The 18,249-nt window shown below is 55.0% G+C and overlaps 3 protein-coding genes and 2 long non-coding RNA genes across 8 annotated transcripts in view; 2 read left to right on the top strand and 3 right to left on the bottom strand.

Annotated features, from left to right (window-relative positions):
• The window catches only part of SBSN (suprabasin), a 4,394-nt gene extending 3,546 nt beyond the window's left edge, over positions 1-848 (bottom strand). The window contains exons 1-2 of one of the 3 annotated variants that reach the window (XM_040253035.1): positions 163-848; positions 14-108 (exon numbers count right to left, since the gene is read on the bottom strand). In XM_040253035.1, coding sequence (XP_040108969.1) covers positions 14-108; positions 163-593 — 526 coding nt within the window. In that variant the 5' untranslated portion in view covers positions 594-848. Of the gene's footprint in view, positions 1-13 lie in introns of all 3 variants that reach the window. The other 2 variants (XM_040253036.1, XM_040253034.1) reach the window with 2 other exon arrangements.
• Positions 849-4,652: 3,804 nt separating this feature from the next.
• LOC120872614 lies at positions 4,653-14,630 on the bottom strand. 2 transcript variants are annotated; one of them, XR_005723282.1, is made up of 4 exons: positions 14,436-14,630; positions 13,280-14,118; positions 6,226-6,324; positions 4,653-5,538 (listed from the first exon to the last, which is right to left on the bottom strand). It is a non-coding gene; the product is annotated as an uncharacterized LOC120872614 (long non-coding RNA). The 2 variants fall into 2 exon arrangements; XR_005723283.1 differs by lacking the exon at positions 14,436-14,630 and adding an exon at positions 14,300-14,392.
• GAPDHS (glyceraldehyde-3-phosphate dehydrogenase, spermatogenic) lies at positions 5,448-14,420 on the top strand. The gene is made up of 11 exons (XM_040253118.1): positions 5,448-5,514; positions 7,616-7,775; positions 8,807-8,903; positions 9,073-9,179; positions 11,522-11,612; positions 11,693-11,811; positions 12,177-12,258; positions 12,542-12,693; positions 12,855-13,017; positions 14,024-14,121; positions 14,212-14,420. Exons 1-11 carry the CDS (start codon positions 5,448-5,450, stop codon positions 14,282-14,284), a joined length of 1,209 nt encoding a protein of 402 aa, XP_040109052.1. The 3' UTR covers positions 14,285-14,420.
• LOC120872616 lies at positions 10,285-12,550 on the bottom strand. The gene is made up of 2 exons (XR_005723285.1): positions 10,926-12,550; positions 10,285-10,566 (listed from the first exon to the last, which is right to left on the bottom strand). It is a non-coding gene; the product is annotated as an uncharacterized LOC120872616 (long non-coding RNA).
• Positions 14,630-16,538, top strand: TMEM147 (transmembrane protein 147). Its single transcript, XM_040253065.1, has 7 exons — positions 14,630-14,847; positions 14,927-14,996; positions 15,540-15,599; positions 15,686-15,822; positions 15,963-16,047; positions 16,138-16,259; positions 16,342-16,538. The coding sequence occupies exons 1-7, from the start codon at positions 14,771-14,773 to the stop codon at positions 16,463-16,465; spliced, it is 675 nt and encodes a 224-aa protein (XP_040108999.1). The 5' UTR covers positions 14,630-14,770; the 3' UTR covers positions 16,466-16,538.
• The last annotated feature ends 1,711 nt before the right edge of the window (positions 16,539-18,249 follow it).

The raw sequence follows: 18,249 nt of genomic DNA, 5'->3' as shown, positions 1-18,249 counted from the left end.
AACTGCCCAGCACCATGGTGGACCCCCTGCCCAAACTTCTCTGCCTCGTTCCCAAACTGCCCAGTGGCATGGTGGGCCCCCTGGCCAAACTTTTCTGCCTCGCTCCCAGCCTGCCCGGCAGCATGGTGGGCCCCCTGGCCAAACCTCCCTGCATCACTTCCCGCCTGGTTGACCCCATGATGGACCCCCTGAATCACTTTGTCTGCCTCCTTCCCAACCTGTCCGGCAGCATAGTTGACCCCATGGGCAAGCTTCTCTGCTTCCTTTCCTGCGTGTCCGATGCCATTGTTGATTCCATGGGCTACCTTGTCCAAGCCGTGGTTGAGCCCCTGGACGCCCTTGTCCAGCTCCTTGCCGGCCTGGTTCCCCATGCTGCTGAGTCCATTAAAAACTTTCTCCACTTCCCTTCCAGCTTGAGTGATTCCATTGTTGATGCCTTCCAGGGCCTTGCCCACCTCTCTCTCTGCACTGCTCAGCCCTCGGTTGATCCCTTCAATGACCTTCTCAATGGGGTCATTGTTGGCTGCCCATCCAGGCAGGGCCCCCAGTAGCAGCAGGAGGGAGCAGGAGCTGAGCAAACTGGCAAGATGCATATTGTTGGGCAAGCGGGGAGGATGCAGAGAAGAGCCAGGGAGGCAAAGCTGCTATTTATCCTCTGCCTCCTTTGCTCTTCTCCACCCCTCATGACTCAATTACCCTGTGAGGTACTTAGTCCCCAGTCAAGGAGGTATTTCCCAGGGAGATCTGGGGTTGAGCAATGAGAAGAGGAGGAAGAGAGGGTGAGTCATGAATGAAGAAGACTCACACGGCATCTTTGCTCCTTGCCCAGCTCGCACCCTCCACCCCAGAGCCCATATGTCTGCCCTTTCAATCACCTGTTCTTTTCATTCCTCAGTTACTATCCAGGCTTCATCTCTCCCAACCCCATCTTCTGTCACCCTCCATCCCTAGGACCCCGGCTGGTTCTCAGCATCTTCACTCCTCTCAGGGGATCTAAGGATCCAGCTTCCCCAGCAACAAGGGTCTGAAAAGATGGGGAGCAGGGGCCAGAAGCACCCCTCAGGGAGTGGAAGCAATCATTAGACCTTGCTCTGATTGTTGTTGTTGACCCCTGCCCCCCGCACTTACTATGCTCCAGCCACACAGGTCTTCTCTCTGGTCCTCAAACACACCGAGCTCATTCCTGCCTCATGCCCTTGGCACTTGCTCTTCTCTCTGCCCAGAATGAAGAACTCAGATTTTCACAGGTTGGGTTCCTCCTCACTCTCTTCTTGCCTCAGATGTCACTTTCTCAAAACACCCTTCCCTGGCCCTCCCCCAGTTATACTCTGTATTGTCATCCTTTACTTTTTATAAGCTCTTACCACAATCCGAAATTACTTTTTATTGTCTGTCTCACCTATCAGATTGTACGCTTCCCAGGTGGCGCAGCGGTAAAGAACCCGCCTGCCAATGCAGGAGATCTCAGTTCGATCCCTGGACTGGGAAGATCCCCTGGAGGAGGGCATGGCAACCCACTCACTGGATTCTTGCCTGCTGAATCCTCACAGACAGAGGAGCCTGGGGGACAACAGCCCATGGGATCGCAAAGAGTCAGATATGACTGAGAACGCACACACACACATCAGTTTGTAGATTTCCAGAGGGCCTTTGTCTGTGTTGGTCATGCTGTATCCTGAGCTTCGAGAACATTCAGTAAACATTTGTAGGTTGAACAATGGATGGACTAGCAGATATCAGGGGATGAGAGTCCAGGGCTGAGCCTGGGTCTCAGAGCATGAGGGAGGGAAGTTTGTATGTGTCCCCAGAGCAGCATCAGGTCCCTTGGTAAGGGTGGCAGATTTTGGAACCAGAAACACATTCTTGCCCTACCTCCCAGCCCTTGGGCTAAGGCAGAGGACTGATTGCCACTAGCTGGGACAGGACGTAGTGTCTCCTGAAAAGCCAGTTGAGGCAGCCACAGGGAGGAGCCGAAGACCCAGGGCAGCAGGAGCCAGTCAGCCAGAACCTGGGCTGGGGGCCAGGAGCTCATCCCTTCCTCCCTCCTCCCCCTCAGGCCTCCTAAGTCCCGACCTGAAGTCTTGACATATGGCAAGGGCTGGAGACAGAAACAGCTGAGAATTTGGCCTCAGTGTGGAAAGGGACATCAGAGCAAAGGGCAGGGGGCGGTGGTAGGTCTGTCCTTGGTGGGTCTGTAGAACTGGTTTGGAGGGACTAAAAGGATGATGGCCAGTGGGTGGGTACAGTTGGGTGCCGGGGTGAAAGATATTTGGGTTTTGGTGCCAAGGGGAGAGCCTGGGAGAGGGGGCGAAGATGGGTTTGCAGGTGGGCAGGCTAGGCACGAAGCAATGTGCTGGGTGTGAGCAGGTGGGGGCGGCGGAGTTATGCGTGTGGGTACACAGGTGTGGCGAGAATCTGCACGTGTTTTCAGGCTTTGCTCAACAAGGGCGACAAGATCCACTCCCCCTAGAGGACCCAGGGCTCCATCTCAGATCCAGGGATCCAGACCCAGAAAGCCAGGAGTTTCTGCCTTCTCTAGGCTCTGCCCATAGACCGTGATTAATTGTGCCACCTCTCCAAGCTTGAGCTCACCAAGTTGGTTTCACAGTCCAAGGATAAAGTCAAATCTCTGGGCAACCTCAGGTGTGGCTTTCCTGCCCTTGTCCAGCACCAGAATGAGGGAGTTTCCCAGGCCGGGAGGTTGCTAGGTGGGGAAGGGTGAGCTTCAGAATCTTAATCTGCCCCAAGATTGAGGGGTGGGGCTTCTCCTTCAGAAATGTACTCCATTCCTCTCTCCCCGCCCCATCCTACCATCTTCTGTCAGTCTCCATCCTTCTCTTCAGGGCATAGTTCTCACTGTTGTTGTTCAGTCACCCAGTCGTGTCCAACTCTGCAACCCCATGGACTGCAACACATCAGGCTTCCCTGTTCTTCACTGTCTTTGCTCAAACTCATGTCCATTGAGTTGGTGATGCCATCCAACCATCTCATCCTCTGTCACCCCCTTCTCCACCTGCCCTCAATCTTTCCCAGCATCGGGGTATTTTCCAGTGAGTCAGCTCTTTGCATCAGGTGGCCAAAGTATTGGAGCTTCAGCTTCAGCATCAGTCTTTTCAGTAAATATTCAGGGTTGATTTCCTTTAGGACTGACTGGTTTGATTTCCTTGCTTCCCAAGGGACTCTCAAGAGTCTTCTCCAACACCACAGTGCAAAAGCATCAATTCTTTGTGCTCAACCTTCTTTATAGTCCAACTCTCACATCCGTACATGACTACTGGAAAAACCATTCATTCTCACTTGCACTATTTAACTCAGGACTTTGGCATCTATCTCCATATATGAGATTAACCTGGAGTTGTCCTTTCTCTGCTGTTTCCTAGAGTGAGTAGTGGAGGTTTCAGGAGCTGAGCTGTCACAGCACCCCCACAGCACTCATGAACTGTGAAATGTGGGTACACACAGTGTGACTGCCACTCCATAGGGCCTCAGAGCCCAGGCCCTACCCAGAGTGCCTCAGCACAGGAGCTGCCACTAGGCTTCCCAGCTTCACTTAGGCTCTGCACTAGGTCCCGTAGAATGGTAAATATTTGTTCCCAGGGCCTCAGCACATCTTGCCCATAAAATCATTGGGATCTGAGTCACCCTTTGGGAGGACAGATCTTAACTCCTTGTTTCTTCTCTCGTTATTGGCCTATGCAGATTTGCCATTTCCTTTTTTTTTTTTTTTTTGGTGGCGCTGGGTCTGTGTTGCTGGGCATGTGTTTTCTCTAGTTGCAGTGTGCAGGCTTCTCATTGCGGTGGCTTCTCTGGTTGTGGAGCTCAATATCCAGGGCTTGTGGGCTTCAGTAGTTTCATTGCACAGGCTTAATTGTTCCGAGGCTTGTGGGATCTTCCCAGACCAGAGAAGTCCTGCCATTTCTTTTTGTATCAGTTTCAATCCCTCATATTTTCTAAGAACACTTTAACTGCATCTAGTTTTTCACATATATTATTGTAAAGGCATACAAAATCGGTCCCTTTTCAGTCCTGGTTTTATTTGTGCACACTTCCTCCACCTGGACTATACATGTTAAATTTGGTACCCCCCACCTCTGTTCTCTTTTTTGGTCTGGGTTTGTTGACATCTCCCCAGCTGTTCACTCAACTTATTTTCAGTTTCACCTTTCCCATCCAAGCAGGAGGGCCTCACCCTTGCTCTGTCTCATGGCAGATGCTTAGCACAGTGAGTCCTTATGGAGGTCAGGGGAAGGAAGAGGTTATGTCATTCTGCCCTTTCTTGCTTCCACACCTCTCTCTGGGACGATGACTCCCTCCCGGCCCAAATCCCCCCTAAATCTTGGTCACAACTGTGTGTCAACTGGCCCTACAGGTGAAGGTGCCTGCCTGTGAGTCACAGATGAGCAAGCAAGCCCCCACACCCCATGCTGTGTGGGGATGGGGCCATCGGTCCCTGTGTTCTTCCCAGAATGTTTAATGAAAGCCTGCTTTGTGTCAGGCACAGGAGCTGGAGGACCAGTGATGAACAAAACAGGAAACAATGGGCCCAACAGGGAGACAATGAACAAGCAAAGGAGTAACTGCATCAGGGTAAACTAAATACATGAAAAGCCATCAGGAAAAGAATAGCATGTGTGAGAGGACAGGACTCAAGATTGGGCATCAGAAGAAACCTCAGGAGATACATTTATTCATTCATCCTGGAATTATTTTTTGAGCAAGCACCTTTTAAGTACCATTTTTCTAGTCAATGGGGTATAAAAGTGACAAAGGCAGACAAGCCCTCTAATGGGCAGAGACAATTTGCAAGGAAAAAAAAAGGATAAATAAAATGATCTTTAGAGAGAGACATATGCTGGGAGGAAAAGAAAATTATAGAGTATAACCCTAGGGCAGTTTGGCACATTTTCATATGTAACCCAGGATGGGAAGTCAAACAAAGATTCCTGGATGACAGGAGTAATGGTTATGGCAGATAGTGACTGAGAAGGGAGAGAACTTTAGATGTGGAGTTAGGAGGAACTCTCTTAGAGCGTGGCACCTGAGGGAAACCAAGAGGCTGCCAAGGGAAAAACTTGAATGAACACCAGAACGAATAAATAAATACAGGACTTCCAGGCAATAAGAAATAGCGAGGATAACTATCCAGAGGAGGGTCCAGAAGAGCATGGAGCCCGTGTGCCCAAGGAGAAGAAAGAACAGAGAAAGGGCTTTGAAGGTCAGTGCAAAATGCCGGATTCCATTCGAGACGCCAGGGGTGGTCTTGGAAGGGTGGTACACGGCCGGGGCCACGTGCCTCGACTGGGACTGGGCCTTCGCACCGGCTCCTCTGTGACGTCACAGGACGTCACGGTAAGAGGTTCTGGTCCCTCCAGCCCCGAGCCCAGTCAAGCAGTAACACCGCGGCAAGCGCCAAGGCGGTTGGCTGGGCCATGAAACTTTAGGCGGCCATGTCGAAACGCGACATCGTCCTCACCAATGTCACCGTTGTCCAGCTGCTGCGACCGCCGTGCCCCGGTGAGGGAGGCGGCGGAACGACCCCTGGGAGGGAAGAAAGGGCGGTGGGTCCAAGCCCCTGCCGGCGGTAGGCGCCCCCGCAGCGTCCACCAAGAGCCGGACAGGAGGCGGGGGCGGGGGGTGAGGGACCACTTGCCGGTCGGGGGCTCTTCCATCCTGACTCGCTGCCTTCGCTCCCCGCAGCCCCAGCCTCCTCACCACCTGGTTTGCGGGCAAAGTGCGTTCTATGACGGTGGTGGAGGGGAAGGGGACCTCCGCCTCCAGGCTGGGCTTTGCGACAATAGCGCCACGGAAGGGTAGAAACCGGCCTCGGCGGAGGCAGGAGCCGGGTCTACGAGGGGGCCACCCGGGATCTTCACCCCCTTCCCTCCCCGCCCCCTTACCGACTGAAGGCTAGGCGGCTCGCAGCCTCCGCACCTCAGGGGTGTGGGCAGGGCTGCGGTGGGCGAGGCTTGGGCGGGGCTCCAGAGTCCTGGAGACCCTGGAACGCGTCTGTAGGCCTTGAACCCCTCTCCCTGCTTATCACTCGCTCAGTGATCTCGAAGTCGTCGGTTTCCCCTCGGCAAGGTGGGTGTACAGCGCATACCTCACAGGATTCAGTGAGCTGATGCACATGAAGAGCTCGGCACAGCACCTAGCCTTGGTGGCACCAGGAAATGGGAGCGTCATTGTAAATAATTGATAGCGCGCCCAGTACCGTGTTTCACCTACCGGATGAGGCTTCATCACTGAAGCTGCCTCAGGCTCTTCCTTCCCAGCCCATGTACCCGATCCAGGAGCAGAGGGAAGAAGGACCAGCTGGGGTTTCTCCTGAAAGGTCACAGAGTAGGCTCAGATCCCTACTCTTCACCATACGAAGAAATCCCCCCTTTTCACGGAAGCAGAAACAGAACCCCCAGAAATACAGACATTCTTAAAGTCACCAATAACCACCAATAAACACTGACCACTTGTAGCAGTACTGGAAACACAGCCCAGGCTCAGGTCACAAGGTCTTTGGCAGACTGGAGAGATTAGAAGAGAGGTCGGCTGACCCCCAGCTCCTAATCCCACTCCCTCCAAAGTCCCTTTGATTCTGGTGCCAAACACAACTCCACCCTTCATCCTCCAGTCTCTCTCCAATCCCTTCCCTCTCCCTTTCCTCATGAATACACTGTCAGACGTTCTCCCCTCTATTAAAACCAGCACCGATTGTGCCTTGAGATCTCGCTGAGTCCTCACAGTAGCCCCCAGGTGAAGGGTCAGGTGTGACACCAGGAAACAGGCTAGTTTCATTACCTTACTCAAGACAACTCAGCTGGCAGATGGCTGAGCCAGGGCTGATATCCAGGCCTGACCCCCAGCTTGAAACCCTCTGCCAGCCAGGGTCCCTTGACTGCTGTCTCCACCAGGTCCCTCTTCCACACATCAAGCCCTCAACTGTAGCTCAGACAACACAGCTTCAAGCATAGGTGTTTTAAACACAGTATGGATGTGGACATGCATGTGTGGAGAAGCAGAAGCTGATAGGGGTTTCCATTTGATATGTTACGATGGACTTGTGTTTCTGAGAATCACCTTGGAAACAGGATTCCTGGGACTCAGTGCAGACCCGCCGAGTCAGATTTCCCTAAGAAGAGGTCTTCCTGTGATCCTTACCAAAACAGTTTGGGGATCACTGGACTAGATCAATTATCAGATAAGTTTGGGAAACAATCTTCAAAATATTGTGTGTGGCATGTTTCCCAGACTCTCTGGTAAGCACTACCTGTGGCACCTCATTTAATCCTTACAGTGATCCTCTGCGAGAAGTACCATTATCATCTCCATTTTACAGAGGAGGAACAGGAGGCAAAGAGACCATCACCCCAAGCAGCTGTTAAAAATACACATCCACTGAGTTAGAATCCCCAGGGAAGAGGCCCTGGCACTGATATTTTAAAGCAAGCCCACCCCCCTATTCTCTCTTTGGATTAGGTAGTTTTGGGAAAACACTGGGCTCGAAAGTTGGCCACTAGGGGCCAGAAGCCAGCAGCAGATCCTGAGTGGCAAAGATGGCTCGTTCTGTCGCAGTGATGGTGCAGCTCATTAGCTCACTGTCGCTCTCCCCTGCTCCCAACAGTAACCAGAGCACCGCCCCCACGGGAGCCCAGGGTTGAAGCAGAGCCTGAGCCCCCGCCCCAGCCCCAGCCGGAGCCAATCAAGGACGAAGTCTCACCACCTCCACCGCCGGCCGCTCCTGCACCTAAGAAGGTTCGGGAGCTGATAGTTGGCATCAATGGGTGAGTCACCCCTGAGCGGTTCCCAAAGCTTTAGGGCCTACCCCTAAAGCTCTACTCAGTTGGGCTTCCCTGGTGGCTCAGCTAAAGAATCTGCCTGCAATGCAGGAGACCTGGGTTTGATCCCAGGTATGGGAAGATCCCATGGAGAAGGAAATGGCAACCCATTCCAGTATTCTTGCCTGGGAAATCCCATGGACATGGACAGAGGAACCTGGTGGGCTACAGTCCATGGGGCCACAGAGTCGGACATGACATAGTGACTAAACGACGACTCTCTTATTACTAAAGGGGGCTTTTCCTCATGTCTTACCAATGCTTTCATCCTGCCCATCCTGGAGAAACACAGGGATAAAGTCAAGAGGGCTCCACCTTCAGAGAGCTCACATTTGGCCAGAAAGTCAATGAATACGGAACATGGCAGCTCAGTGAACAGTGTGGAACTTGGGGGGAGAGTAAGACTGAAGAGGGCTATGTTAGGGACTCAGGGAAGGCCTCTGGGAAGTGACACTGGAGTCCAACAATGCCCTGAGTGACAGTGGGGCAGCAAGCAATGGCTATGGAGTGTAGGGGGCAGCTCAGTGTTCTAAGGACAGAGAGGAATTCAGCACAGCTGGTGGGGAGCGGCACAAGCAAAGGAGAGGACGGAGGATGGCGGAAAGCCACACAGGGGCCTGGAGGACCGTGGTGAGGAGTCTGGATCTGGTTTCACTGATAGACGGGGATAGAGGTTTTCATTTTTCAGCTCGAGAGATATAATCTGACCTGAAGTTCTACAGGATGCATCCAGCTATGAAGTGAGGAATAGGGGTGAGAGGACAGAGGGGCAGAGAAACACAAAAAGTGGTGGAAACGGGCGAGATCGTGTGAGCAAGATGACACTGGCCCACACAGGGATGCGACCGTCTTCCCCAGACTAAGACATCCCACCCAGTCCCCGAGCAGGCCTCTTTGAGCCCCTCCCTCCCGCCCCCCCCGCCTCTGCCTGCTGGCTGGGGACTCTGAGGACAAACCCCCAACGTTCTCCCTGGCAGATTCGGACGCATCGGTCGCCTAGTGCTGCGTGCCTGCATGGAGAAGGGTGTTAAGGTGGTAGCAGTGAACGACCCATTCATTGACCTGGAATACATGGTGAGCAGCAGACAAAAGGCAGGGTGGGAGACAGTGGGACCGGAGTGGCGAAGGGGTTTGGGGGAGCTCTGTGGAAGGCTCCCGGCTGCCCTGTGGAGCCCTCACGGAGCAGGGGGCACTGCTCACTCCCCATCCACCCCAGGACTAGAAGTCATTCTGTCTCCTGCAGGTGTACATGTTTAAGTATGATTCCACCCATGGTCGATACAAGGGGAGCGTGGAACACAAGAATGGACGACTGGTCGTCGATAACAATGAGATCAGTGTTTTCCAGTGGTAAGGGCGGCTGTCTGATGCCAACCTGCAACATACTAATGCAGGGGTTGTAGAGGTGATTAGAAAGGGATTCCTGCCTCTCATGTAGGGTTCAATTTGTAACCCCCCAAACTGTATGTGCACATGCTTCCGGGTACTGGTTTGGAGAGGTGATCTCAGAGAAGCGCCTGACCCCTAGAATGGTGAAGCACTGATCTAGAAAGATGCCCCACTGTACTCAAAACACTTTTTATTTAATACACGTGTGTGTGTTTTCTCTCAGACCTATCAACTCAACCTAAAATTCAACTCTTGATTATCCTTCAACTCTTCAATCTGTTTATCCCCCTGCCCAGGAAACAGCATCACCATCTAGCCAACTACTTCCATTCAGTTCCTACATAGCAGCCACAGAAGCCATCTTAAACAGCTGGACTGGTTACCCGCCATCCCCACTTAAATCCTCCAGTGGCTTTCTCATCACCCCACAAACCAAATCCCAGCTGCTGACGGGGTTCCCCACCATGTGCCCCATGCCCCAGCCCCGTGTCACCAAAGACACACGGGCGATCAACCTCTTAGAACCCACTTCACCCAGTTCTCACTGATACAAACACTCCTCCTTTATCTAAAGATGTATTTGTGAAATATTTATTTGGTTACCTGAGGTCTTGGTTGCAGCCCATGGGCTCAGTGGTTGCCATATGTGGGCTTGGTTGCCCTGCTGCATGAGGGATCTTGGTTCCCCTACCTTAGGACTCAAACCCATGTCCCCTGCATTGCAAAGTAGATTCTTAACCACTGGACCACCAGGGAAGTCCCTTAAAGATAATGTTTAGAATCTAGTAAGTCAAAATCTTGTAGGAGAAGGCAATAGCACCCCACTCCAGTACTCTTGCCTGGAAAATCCCATGGATGGAGGAGCCTGGTGGGCTGCAGTCCATGAGGTCGCTAAGAGTCGGACACAACTGAGCGACTTCACTTTCACTTTTCACTTTCATGCATTGGAGAAGGAAATGGCAATCCACTCCAGTGTTCTTGCCTGGAGAATCCCAGGGACAGGGAAGCCTGGTGGGCTGCCGTCCATGGGGTCACACAGAGTCAGACACGACTGAAGCGACTTAGCAAGTCAAAATCAGTAACAACTAGATGTTTACTAAGCTTCAAATACATTTTCAAAATACCAAAAAAAAAATTAAAATTCATAAAATGGGAATCAGTAAATCTACTTTATCTAAGGTAAATTAGCCACTGCTGGCCCTGTGGCTGCCTTCCATTTTACACACATGCATGTTCGCAAGCCCTCTCCAGCTGCAGGCAAGATCCACGGCCTTCCCAGCGCTCTTCCCAGCAGGCCCACTCTCAGCCCTGCTATCCATCGGTGGTCAGGTGTGGGTGGAGGTGAGGACTGGAAAGTCAGAATGAGAGAAGCTGTCTGACCCCAATTTGAAGTCATGACAGCAAAAACAATTCCAGATTCCAGCAGAGCAGCTGTTGCTCAGAGTCCTTTCCTTCCTGGGCCTGGGCACCATTATCCCTGTCCCCTAGGGTACCCTCCCAGTGCTGCTCGCCCCCACACAGCCGCCCCCTCAGTGTGTGCCCCACTGCTCTGCACTGCAGCACCATGGATGCCCTCTGGCATGTCTGCACAAGCATGTGGCTTATGTGTGTACTTTATCCTGCTCCCCCACCTTCCTGTTGTGTGACCCTAGGCAAGGGAACGAAGCTTGGTCTCGTGTGTCTGATGGGGATGCTGATCATACCCACCACAGCCAGAGCAGGGAGAAGGGCCAGAGGTGTGCGGAGAGCACCAGGAAGGTCCTCCTCCCAAGAAGCCTCATGCAGCGCTCCCGCAGGGAGGGCCCTGTCAGTCTGCAGTACCACTGTTGCTCTGGCATCTGTGGGCACAGGTCCAGTGGGTAGACTCAGTACTTCCTTAAAGAACGAATGAATAGAATCCTCAAAACAGGCCCCTGGGCAGGAGGGCAGGGCCCATGACAACCTAGGGGAGGGGGCTGGGGTCTCCAGGGTCACTGACTCTGCTGCATGCCAGCTCCCCAATTGCTGCAGAGGAATTTGTTGAAGGGCCCTTTCCCCAACTTGGAAGGCAGACAAAGCAGGGGAGGGGAGGATAAGAGAAGAGCTGCTTGGGTCAAATGATGAAAAGGGGGACTTGCCAGATGACCACAGAGTGAGAAGAACCATGCACGGTGCCCAGGGAGACGAGGAAGCCACTCATTCCTGCCAGATGGCCTGGCAGGAAGGCCTCGGGTCAGCCTTTCTCAAATGGTGAAGGCCAGGGACTATGAAGGGGAGGCCAGGCAGGGGAGAGACTGACTGACAGCGCTGCTGCCCCTCCACAGCAAGCAGCCCAAAGAAATCCCCTGGAAGTCTGTCGGGAGCCCCTTTGTGGTGGAGGCCACCGGTGTGTACCTGTCCTTAGAGGAAACTAAGGTAAGTTGGGAGGAGATACCCGGGGCTGCCTGGGTGGGGTGGCACTCGAAGTGCCTCATGACACTCTGCTTCTTCCCTAGGCCCACATTGAGGCAGGTGCCCAGCGTGTGGTCATCTGTGCGCCCTCTCCAGATGCACCCATGTTTGTCATGGGGGTGAACGAAAAGGAATATAACCCCAGTTCCATGAAAATCGTCAGGTAACAACGTACGGGCAGCAACATTCTGCAGGGTGTGCCTGAAGGACAAGCCCAGGGGTGGGGGTGAGGGAGACAGGAATCGTCTCACCCTCACCACGCCCCCTCGCCCCCGGGTGCTGTCTTCACTTCACTCCACTTCTCCTTCCCAGGGTCTTAGCAGCCCTCTTGTTCACATTACCCTAAAGCCATCAGTTAGAAATGTTCTCAGAACATGCTTGGGGAGCTTCCGCTCCCCACTGCTCCCTCATCCCCAGCCCAAGTTTTCAGCAAGCCAAGTCTGTGTACAAATCCTGAAGGTCAGGTAAGGGGGGAGGGGCGGCTCTGCAGCTCACCTCACAGTGCCCTGGCACTCCTGGCTGTTTCAGCAATGCGTCCTGCACCACCAACTGCCTGGCCCCCCTCGCCAAGGTCATCCATGAACGATTTGGGATTCTGGAAGGCCTGATGGTAAGCTGGGGAAAGGGGGTGGGGCAGGAGACCCAGCTGGGAACCTGTACCTCTTCCTCCCGTACTTGCTTCGTGTATGGAGTTAACAGGGAGAGGCTGGTTTTCTGGGTGGGGAGAAGCCCACCAGTGGTGACATCCTTTGAACTCTGGATCCTGCCTGCATATGCTCCTCCTGGGTGGTTGTGGCCCTGCCAACCTCCACACCTGGACCGCTAACCTTGGGCCTGGGAAGAAGAAGCCTAGGAGCCAGGAAGGCCTCACCTTGGCCCTCTTCCTCCCCAAGACCACAGTCCATTCCTACACGGCCACCCAGAAGACAGTGGATGGGCCGTCAAAGAAAGCCTGGCGAGACGGACGGGGCGCCCACCAGAACATCATCCCAGCCTCCACGGGGGCTGCCAAGGCCGTGGGCAAAGTCATCCCAGACCTCAAAGGGTATGAGGGCATGAGGCTGCAACTGGGGCAGGGGCACACCCCAGAAGGACTGGACTGGCCCCCAATCCTGGAGGTGTCCAGTGTGGCGAAAGCAGAGACAAGGGGGAATGGTGGCGAGGCCCCTGGGTTCTGACTCCTGCCCCTGCTGTGGGATTCTTCAGGAAGCTGACAGGAATGGCATTCCGAGTGCCAACCCCAGATGTGTCTGTGGTGGACCTGACCTGCCGCCTGGCCCAGCCTACCCCATACTCAGCCATCAAGGATGCTGTCAAAGCAGCAGCCAAGGGGCCCATGGCTGGCATCCTTGCCTACACAGAGGATGAGGTAGGGGCTGAGGAGAAGGGACCCTGGGAAGAGCCCTCTGGGGAGGGAGCGTGGTTTTCCATTCGCCAAGGAGTTGTTTGCAGCGTATTAAGATAGGACCTGCAGGGCTGGGAAGGTCAGCTCTCCCCACCAAATCAGTGTGTCTGTATTTGCTCCCCTTTGGTCTGGACTGCTGTTCCCTCAGGTAGCCACACAGTGTGTCCTCACCTTCTCCCAGTCACTACTTAAACCTCTCACCCTTTTTTGTGGCCCTTGTCCTTACCTGAAATGTCATTTCATGCTGTTGGCTCTGCTAGCATGAACACTCCAAGACAGTAGTGACCTTGGGACTCCTTTTTCACTTCCATAGCTCCAGCCATCTTCCAGGGCCTGGCATACAGCAGGTGTTCAACACATGCTTAGTGAACAAGACAAGGACTCCCATTTTTCAACACTTGCTTTGGGCCGGCCACGGCCCATGGCCTTCCCTGTGAGGAATGGGTATCACCTCCCTCTGCTCCATCGGTCCACTTTGGTGCTGTCTCCCTGCTTTAGCTCCTTTAAGTCCACCCTCCCAAAGCTGCCAGGATCTCTTAAAGAAATCAGATCACATCATCCTCAGAGCTGGAAAGCTTCCTGTAGCCTTCCACCATGCTAGGATCAAACCCCCAGGGGCCTCATGCTCCAGTTCCTTCCACCTCAGACCCTACTGAGGGGTGGAGCTGACCAGATCCTCCTAGTTGTCCAGAGCCAGGCTCACCACCTTCCCTCAAGGGCCTCTGGCGACTCATCCCCCTTGCAGGATTCCCAGGAAGAGATGTCTGTTGGTGCAGCATCAGAGGCTGTTTGCAGTCTGTATCCTTTAGCCTGGCCCCTCCCTGCAATGCCCCCCATGAGTCTCCCTCATACCCTGTCCCCAGAACCTAGACAGAGTGGGGCTCCATCAAACACTGTGCGCCCAAGAGACTGAGCTCCTGAAGGTCCTTCTTCTGCGACCCACGCTTATCTTTGAAATTCTGATGTTCAGGTCGTGTCCACGGACTTCCTTAGCGATACCCACTCGTCTATCTTCGATGCTAAGGCCGGCATCGCGCTCAACGACAACTTCGTGAAGCTCATTTCCTGGTAAAGGGGGAAGGGGTCAGAGACCGTGGTGGGCAGAGTGAGAGTGGTCGGAAAGGATCCCCTGAACCCCCTCCATCCCTCCCTCCCCAGGTACGACAATGAATATGGCTACAGTAACCGAGTGGTGGACCTCGTCCGCTACATGTTCAGCAGAGACAAGTGAAACAGGCTGACCCACCTCTGCTTCCCAGTGCTTTAGGGCCGGAACCTGTTTCTCATCCCCGTCTTCGGCCCCCCGGGGGAAAGGTGGGCGTCCCCGCGCGAGGGGCCTGTGCCGCTGGGCCAGTGGTAAAATAAAACACCAGAGTGCTCACAGTTGCGCGCCATGTCTCTGCGCCGGTCACGACGGGGTCGGGTCCGGGATCCAGAGCCGCTCCGCACGCGCTCGCCCGATCCGGGCGACCGGACCCCAAGAGCCGCTCCACTGAGAGGCCGGGACGGCGCGGGGTCCAGCTCCGGAGCAGGCTCCTTGCTGGCCGCCCCCGGGCGCCTCGGCGGAGCCGGATGACGTCAGCACGCCGCGCCACGGACTCCGGCTCCCAGAAGGCCGCGCGGGCCGCGGCGGAGGCAGGTGGGCGCCAGGCCCGGGCTCGGGCGCCAGGCCGCCGAGGCAAAGAGGCGCGCTCCGGCGGGCCGGGCGGCCGGCGTCATGACGCTCTTCCACTTCGGGAACTGCTTCGCCCTGGCCTACTTCCCCTACTTCATCACCTACAAGTGCAGCGGCCTGTGAGTGCGGGGAGGCCGCGGGGCGGTTGGGAAGAGGGTGGCGCGGGTCGAGCCGACCCCTCACCGCCCACTCTCGCAGGTCGGAGTACAACGCCTTCTGGAAGTGCGTCCAGGCCGGGGTCACCTACCTGTTCGTGCAGCTGTGCAAGGTGAGGGCGCCAGCAGTGCCGCACTAGGGCTCGGGGGACCCTCGTCTCTGCCCCCGCCCGCACCCCGGAGGTGGGGCCATTCCCGCCCCCCAACTGGGTGCTCCAGAATGCCTGGGGAAGCCGGGCGTGGAAGGGCTGGAACCCGAGGAGAGGTCCCCGAGCAACTTTTGTATAGCACTTTTAGTAACACTGAGAACATTCGATTACATGGCCAAGATAGTTTTGGATACTAACTACTAAGAGCCGCTGACTAACCCCAAGTCCCACCAACACTGCTACCACTGCACTGGTGGGTAACCAGCCGCGGCGCCACCAGACCTGACCTCGATCCCCTCTGATCACCACAGAACCCAGACTTCCAAGCCCCTGCCCTCAGTCACCCTAGCTTCTGCCTTCTTGCTGCTCTCTGGTGATCCCTCTTCCATATGGACAACCCCCCCCCGCAGAACCCCAGGGTACTCCCCTCCACATACTAACTTCCCACCTAATCCACGTGGTTGCCTTCCCTCACCTTGAGGTGACCTCTCTGTGTTCTGGTCTCAGATGCTGTTCTTGGCCACTTTCTTTCCCACCTGGGAAGGCGGCATCTATGACTTCATTGGGGTGAGTGGGGACAAGGGAGGGGGAGGGAGTACAGGAGTGGGGGCCTCTGGCACCTGTGCTTACTCAAGCCTCAACCTGACCCACAGGAGTTCATGAAGGCCAGCGTGGATGTGGCAGACCTGATAGGCCTAAACCTTGTCATGTCCCGGAATGCCGGCAAGGGGGAATACAAGATCATGGTTGCTGCCCTGGGCTGGGCCACCGCCGAGCTCATTATGTCCCGGTGTGTGCAGCAGCCTGGAGCCCAGACTCCTGAGAAAGGACACCTGGGTTCCAGGGGGTGCTGGAGGGTGGGGGCTCACTCAGATTCTGGGTGCTGAGGGTGTCTGGGTACTGGAGAATCCCTCCCTTTGCCTTCCTCAGCTGCATCCCCCTCTGGGTTGGAGCTCGGGGCATTGAGTTTGACTGGAAATACATCCAGATGAGCATCGACTCCAACATCAGCCTGGTACGCAGTCCTGCTTACCCCACACACACCTCCTTTGCTGGTGGCTCTACTCCTCTTGAGGCCCAGCCCTGACTGCCCGCTTCCCTCCAGGTCCATTACATCGTCGCCTCTGCCCAGGTGTGGATGATAACTCGCTACGACCTGTACCACACTTACCGGCCAGCAGTCCTCCTCCTGATGTTCCTTAGCGTCTACAAGGCCTTTGTCATGGAGTGAGCGGGGTGGGGTTGGAGGCCAGGTCCAGATGGGCCAGATTTTCTCTTCTCCCTCCCTCATTGTGCTGTTTCCTCACAGGACCTTCGTCCACCTCTGTTCCCTGGGCAGCTGGACGGCACTGCTGGCCCGAGCGCTGGTGACGGGGCTGCTGGCCCTCAGCACCTTGGCCCTGTATGTCGCCGTTGTCAACGTGCACTCCTAGGCTTGGCATCCCAGACTCTCACATACCTTCCCCATCCCCAGGTTCAGTGAAGTAAACAGTATTTGGAAAGTTGTTTCTGCCTCTGTTTCTCTGGAACTGTCTGCCAATACTGTGCTCACCTGGGTCCCAGCGGCCCTCGTTTTGGTTTTGGAACCACGTAGACAAGCTGGGAGACTAGGCCTCATTGATTTGTCCTATGTTCCTGGACCAGCTCCTCTGCTCCTTGTTTTCCCTGAGTTGGCTGAGGGCTTGTAGACAGTCTTTGAGCAGTGGCATAGCCCAGGCCCTCAGGGAACAGGTGACAGAGGGGAGCTAGAATCTAAGAGATGGTTCTTGAGGGCTTCTCCTCACTGCCTTAACCTGGCCCTCTCCCACATGGCTCTTCCCTGGCTGGTCACCTCCTCAGCTCCTGGTCCCAAACCATCCCCCCATCCACCTTTTGTGTGGGAACTAAGGGAATCTATCTGAAACCCCCATCTTACTAGTTTGCCCTTCTCTGCTTAAAACCATCTAGGGCTCTTCACACTGGAGCAGTCCACTGGACCCTTGGTTTTATCTTTGAGCGTCTGTTTTGTGATTCTGAGATCCTCAGTGCACTGACTCGTTTCTGTGGCCCTCAGATGAAACCCTGGCCTGAGTCTTCTTAGGGTGGAGAACAGAGAGAGCTGCAGCCCAGGAGCAGAGCCCACCAATGTGGCTGTTACCCTGAATACCACCCTGCTCATCCCAGTCCTTCCCTGGTCTAGTGAGGCCAGCTTCCTGCCGCTTTCTGTCCCCTTCCCTAAGGGGGATTGATTAGAAGCAAGATGTTGAATGGCTTTCATAAGATCCACCCAGCTGCAATCCCTGACCACGTGGGAAGGTGCACCCCAGCCCTGCTGTTACCAGTGGACTCCCCCAGGGCATGAGATAGAGCACTGCCCCTTCCCTCCCTCTCTCCCTCCCTCCCTTCCTGCCTCCCTCCCTCCACTAGGCCCTCCAGTCCTGCCATAATGTTACTTGACCCGGGGCCTAGGAAAGCAGCAAACACAGATCTGTTCAGCTCTACTCTGAGTCTTGGTGTTTCCAGAGGCAGCATTTACCTTCAGATGGGGCAACCACCATGTAGCCCACATCCTCATTGCTCCTAGTCAGGACAGGGTTCCCAGGGGTCTTGGGATGGGGTGGGGAGGTGAGTGGGAGGTCACCATGAATTTGATATGAAAAGGGAGTGGATGGGGCACTCCCCAAGCCCACATGCGTGGATGTATAAGGGCATTGCCTTCTCCAGTATCCCCCTCCATGCCCCACCTAGCCCTGAGCACATAGAGGGAAGGTTGCAGAAATGACTATTCAACCTATCTGCTGAGCAGGGAGAAGGCAATGGCACCCGACTCCAGTACTCTTGCCTGGAAAATCCCATGGACGGAGGAGCCTGGTAGGCTGCAGTCCATGAGGTCGCAAAGAGTCGGACACGACTGAGCAACTTCACTTTCCCTTTTCACTTTCATGCATTGGAGAAGGAAATGGCAGCCCACTCCAGTGTTCTTGCCTGGAGAATCCCAGGGACGGGGGAGCCTGTAGGCTGCCGTCTATGGGGTCGCACAGAGTCGGACAGGACCGAAGTGACAGCACCAGCAGCAGCAGCTGAGCAGGGACTCTGATCCAGGCCTTCTACTGGTGGCCATCTGTCTGTGAAGTAGTCCCAGGTTTCATGGGGTTCAGGGACTGAATGGGGGCTCGCAAGCCAGACGGATCAGGACTGATGGTTAACCCTGGCGGGGATGGTGGCCCTGGTGGGCTAG

The sequence above is a fragment of the Oryx dammah genome, unplaced genomic scaffold (assembly GCF_014754425.2).
Source record: "Oryx dammah isolate SB20612 unplaced genomic scaffold, SCBI_Odam_1.1 HiC_scaffold_13, whole genome shotgun sequence".
NCBI lineage: Eukaryota > Metazoa > Chordata > Mammalia > Artiodactyla > Bovidae > Oryx > Oryx dammah.
Note: the sequence above shows the minus strand (reverse complement) of the source record. Positions and strands in the feature narration are given on the sequence as shown.

Coding starts and splice junctions, on each gene's coding strand:
- TMEM147 (XM_040253065.1), top strand. CDS start 14,771: ATGACGCTCTTCCACTTCGGGAACTGCTTCGCCCTGGCCTACTTCCCC. Junction 16,048..16,137: donor TCGACTCCAACATCAGCCTG/GTACGCAGTCCT, acceptor GCTTCCCTCCAG/GTCCATTACATCGTCGCCTC. Junction 16,260..16,341: donor TACAAGGCCTTTGTCATGGA/GTGAGCGGGGTG, acceptor GTTTCCTCACAG/GACCTTCGTCCACCTCTGTT.
- GAPDHS (XM_040253118.1), top strand. CDS start 5,448: ATGTCGAAACGCGACATCGTCCTCACCAATGTCACCGTTGTCCAGCTG. Junction 8,904..9,072: donor TCATTGACCTGGAATACATG/GTGAGCAGCAGA, acceptor TGTCTCCTGCAG/GTGTACATGTTTAAGTATGA. Junction 12,259..12,541: donor GGATTCTGGAAGGCCTGATG/GTAAGCTGGGGA, acceptor TTCCTCCCCAAG/ACCACAGTCCATTCCTACAC.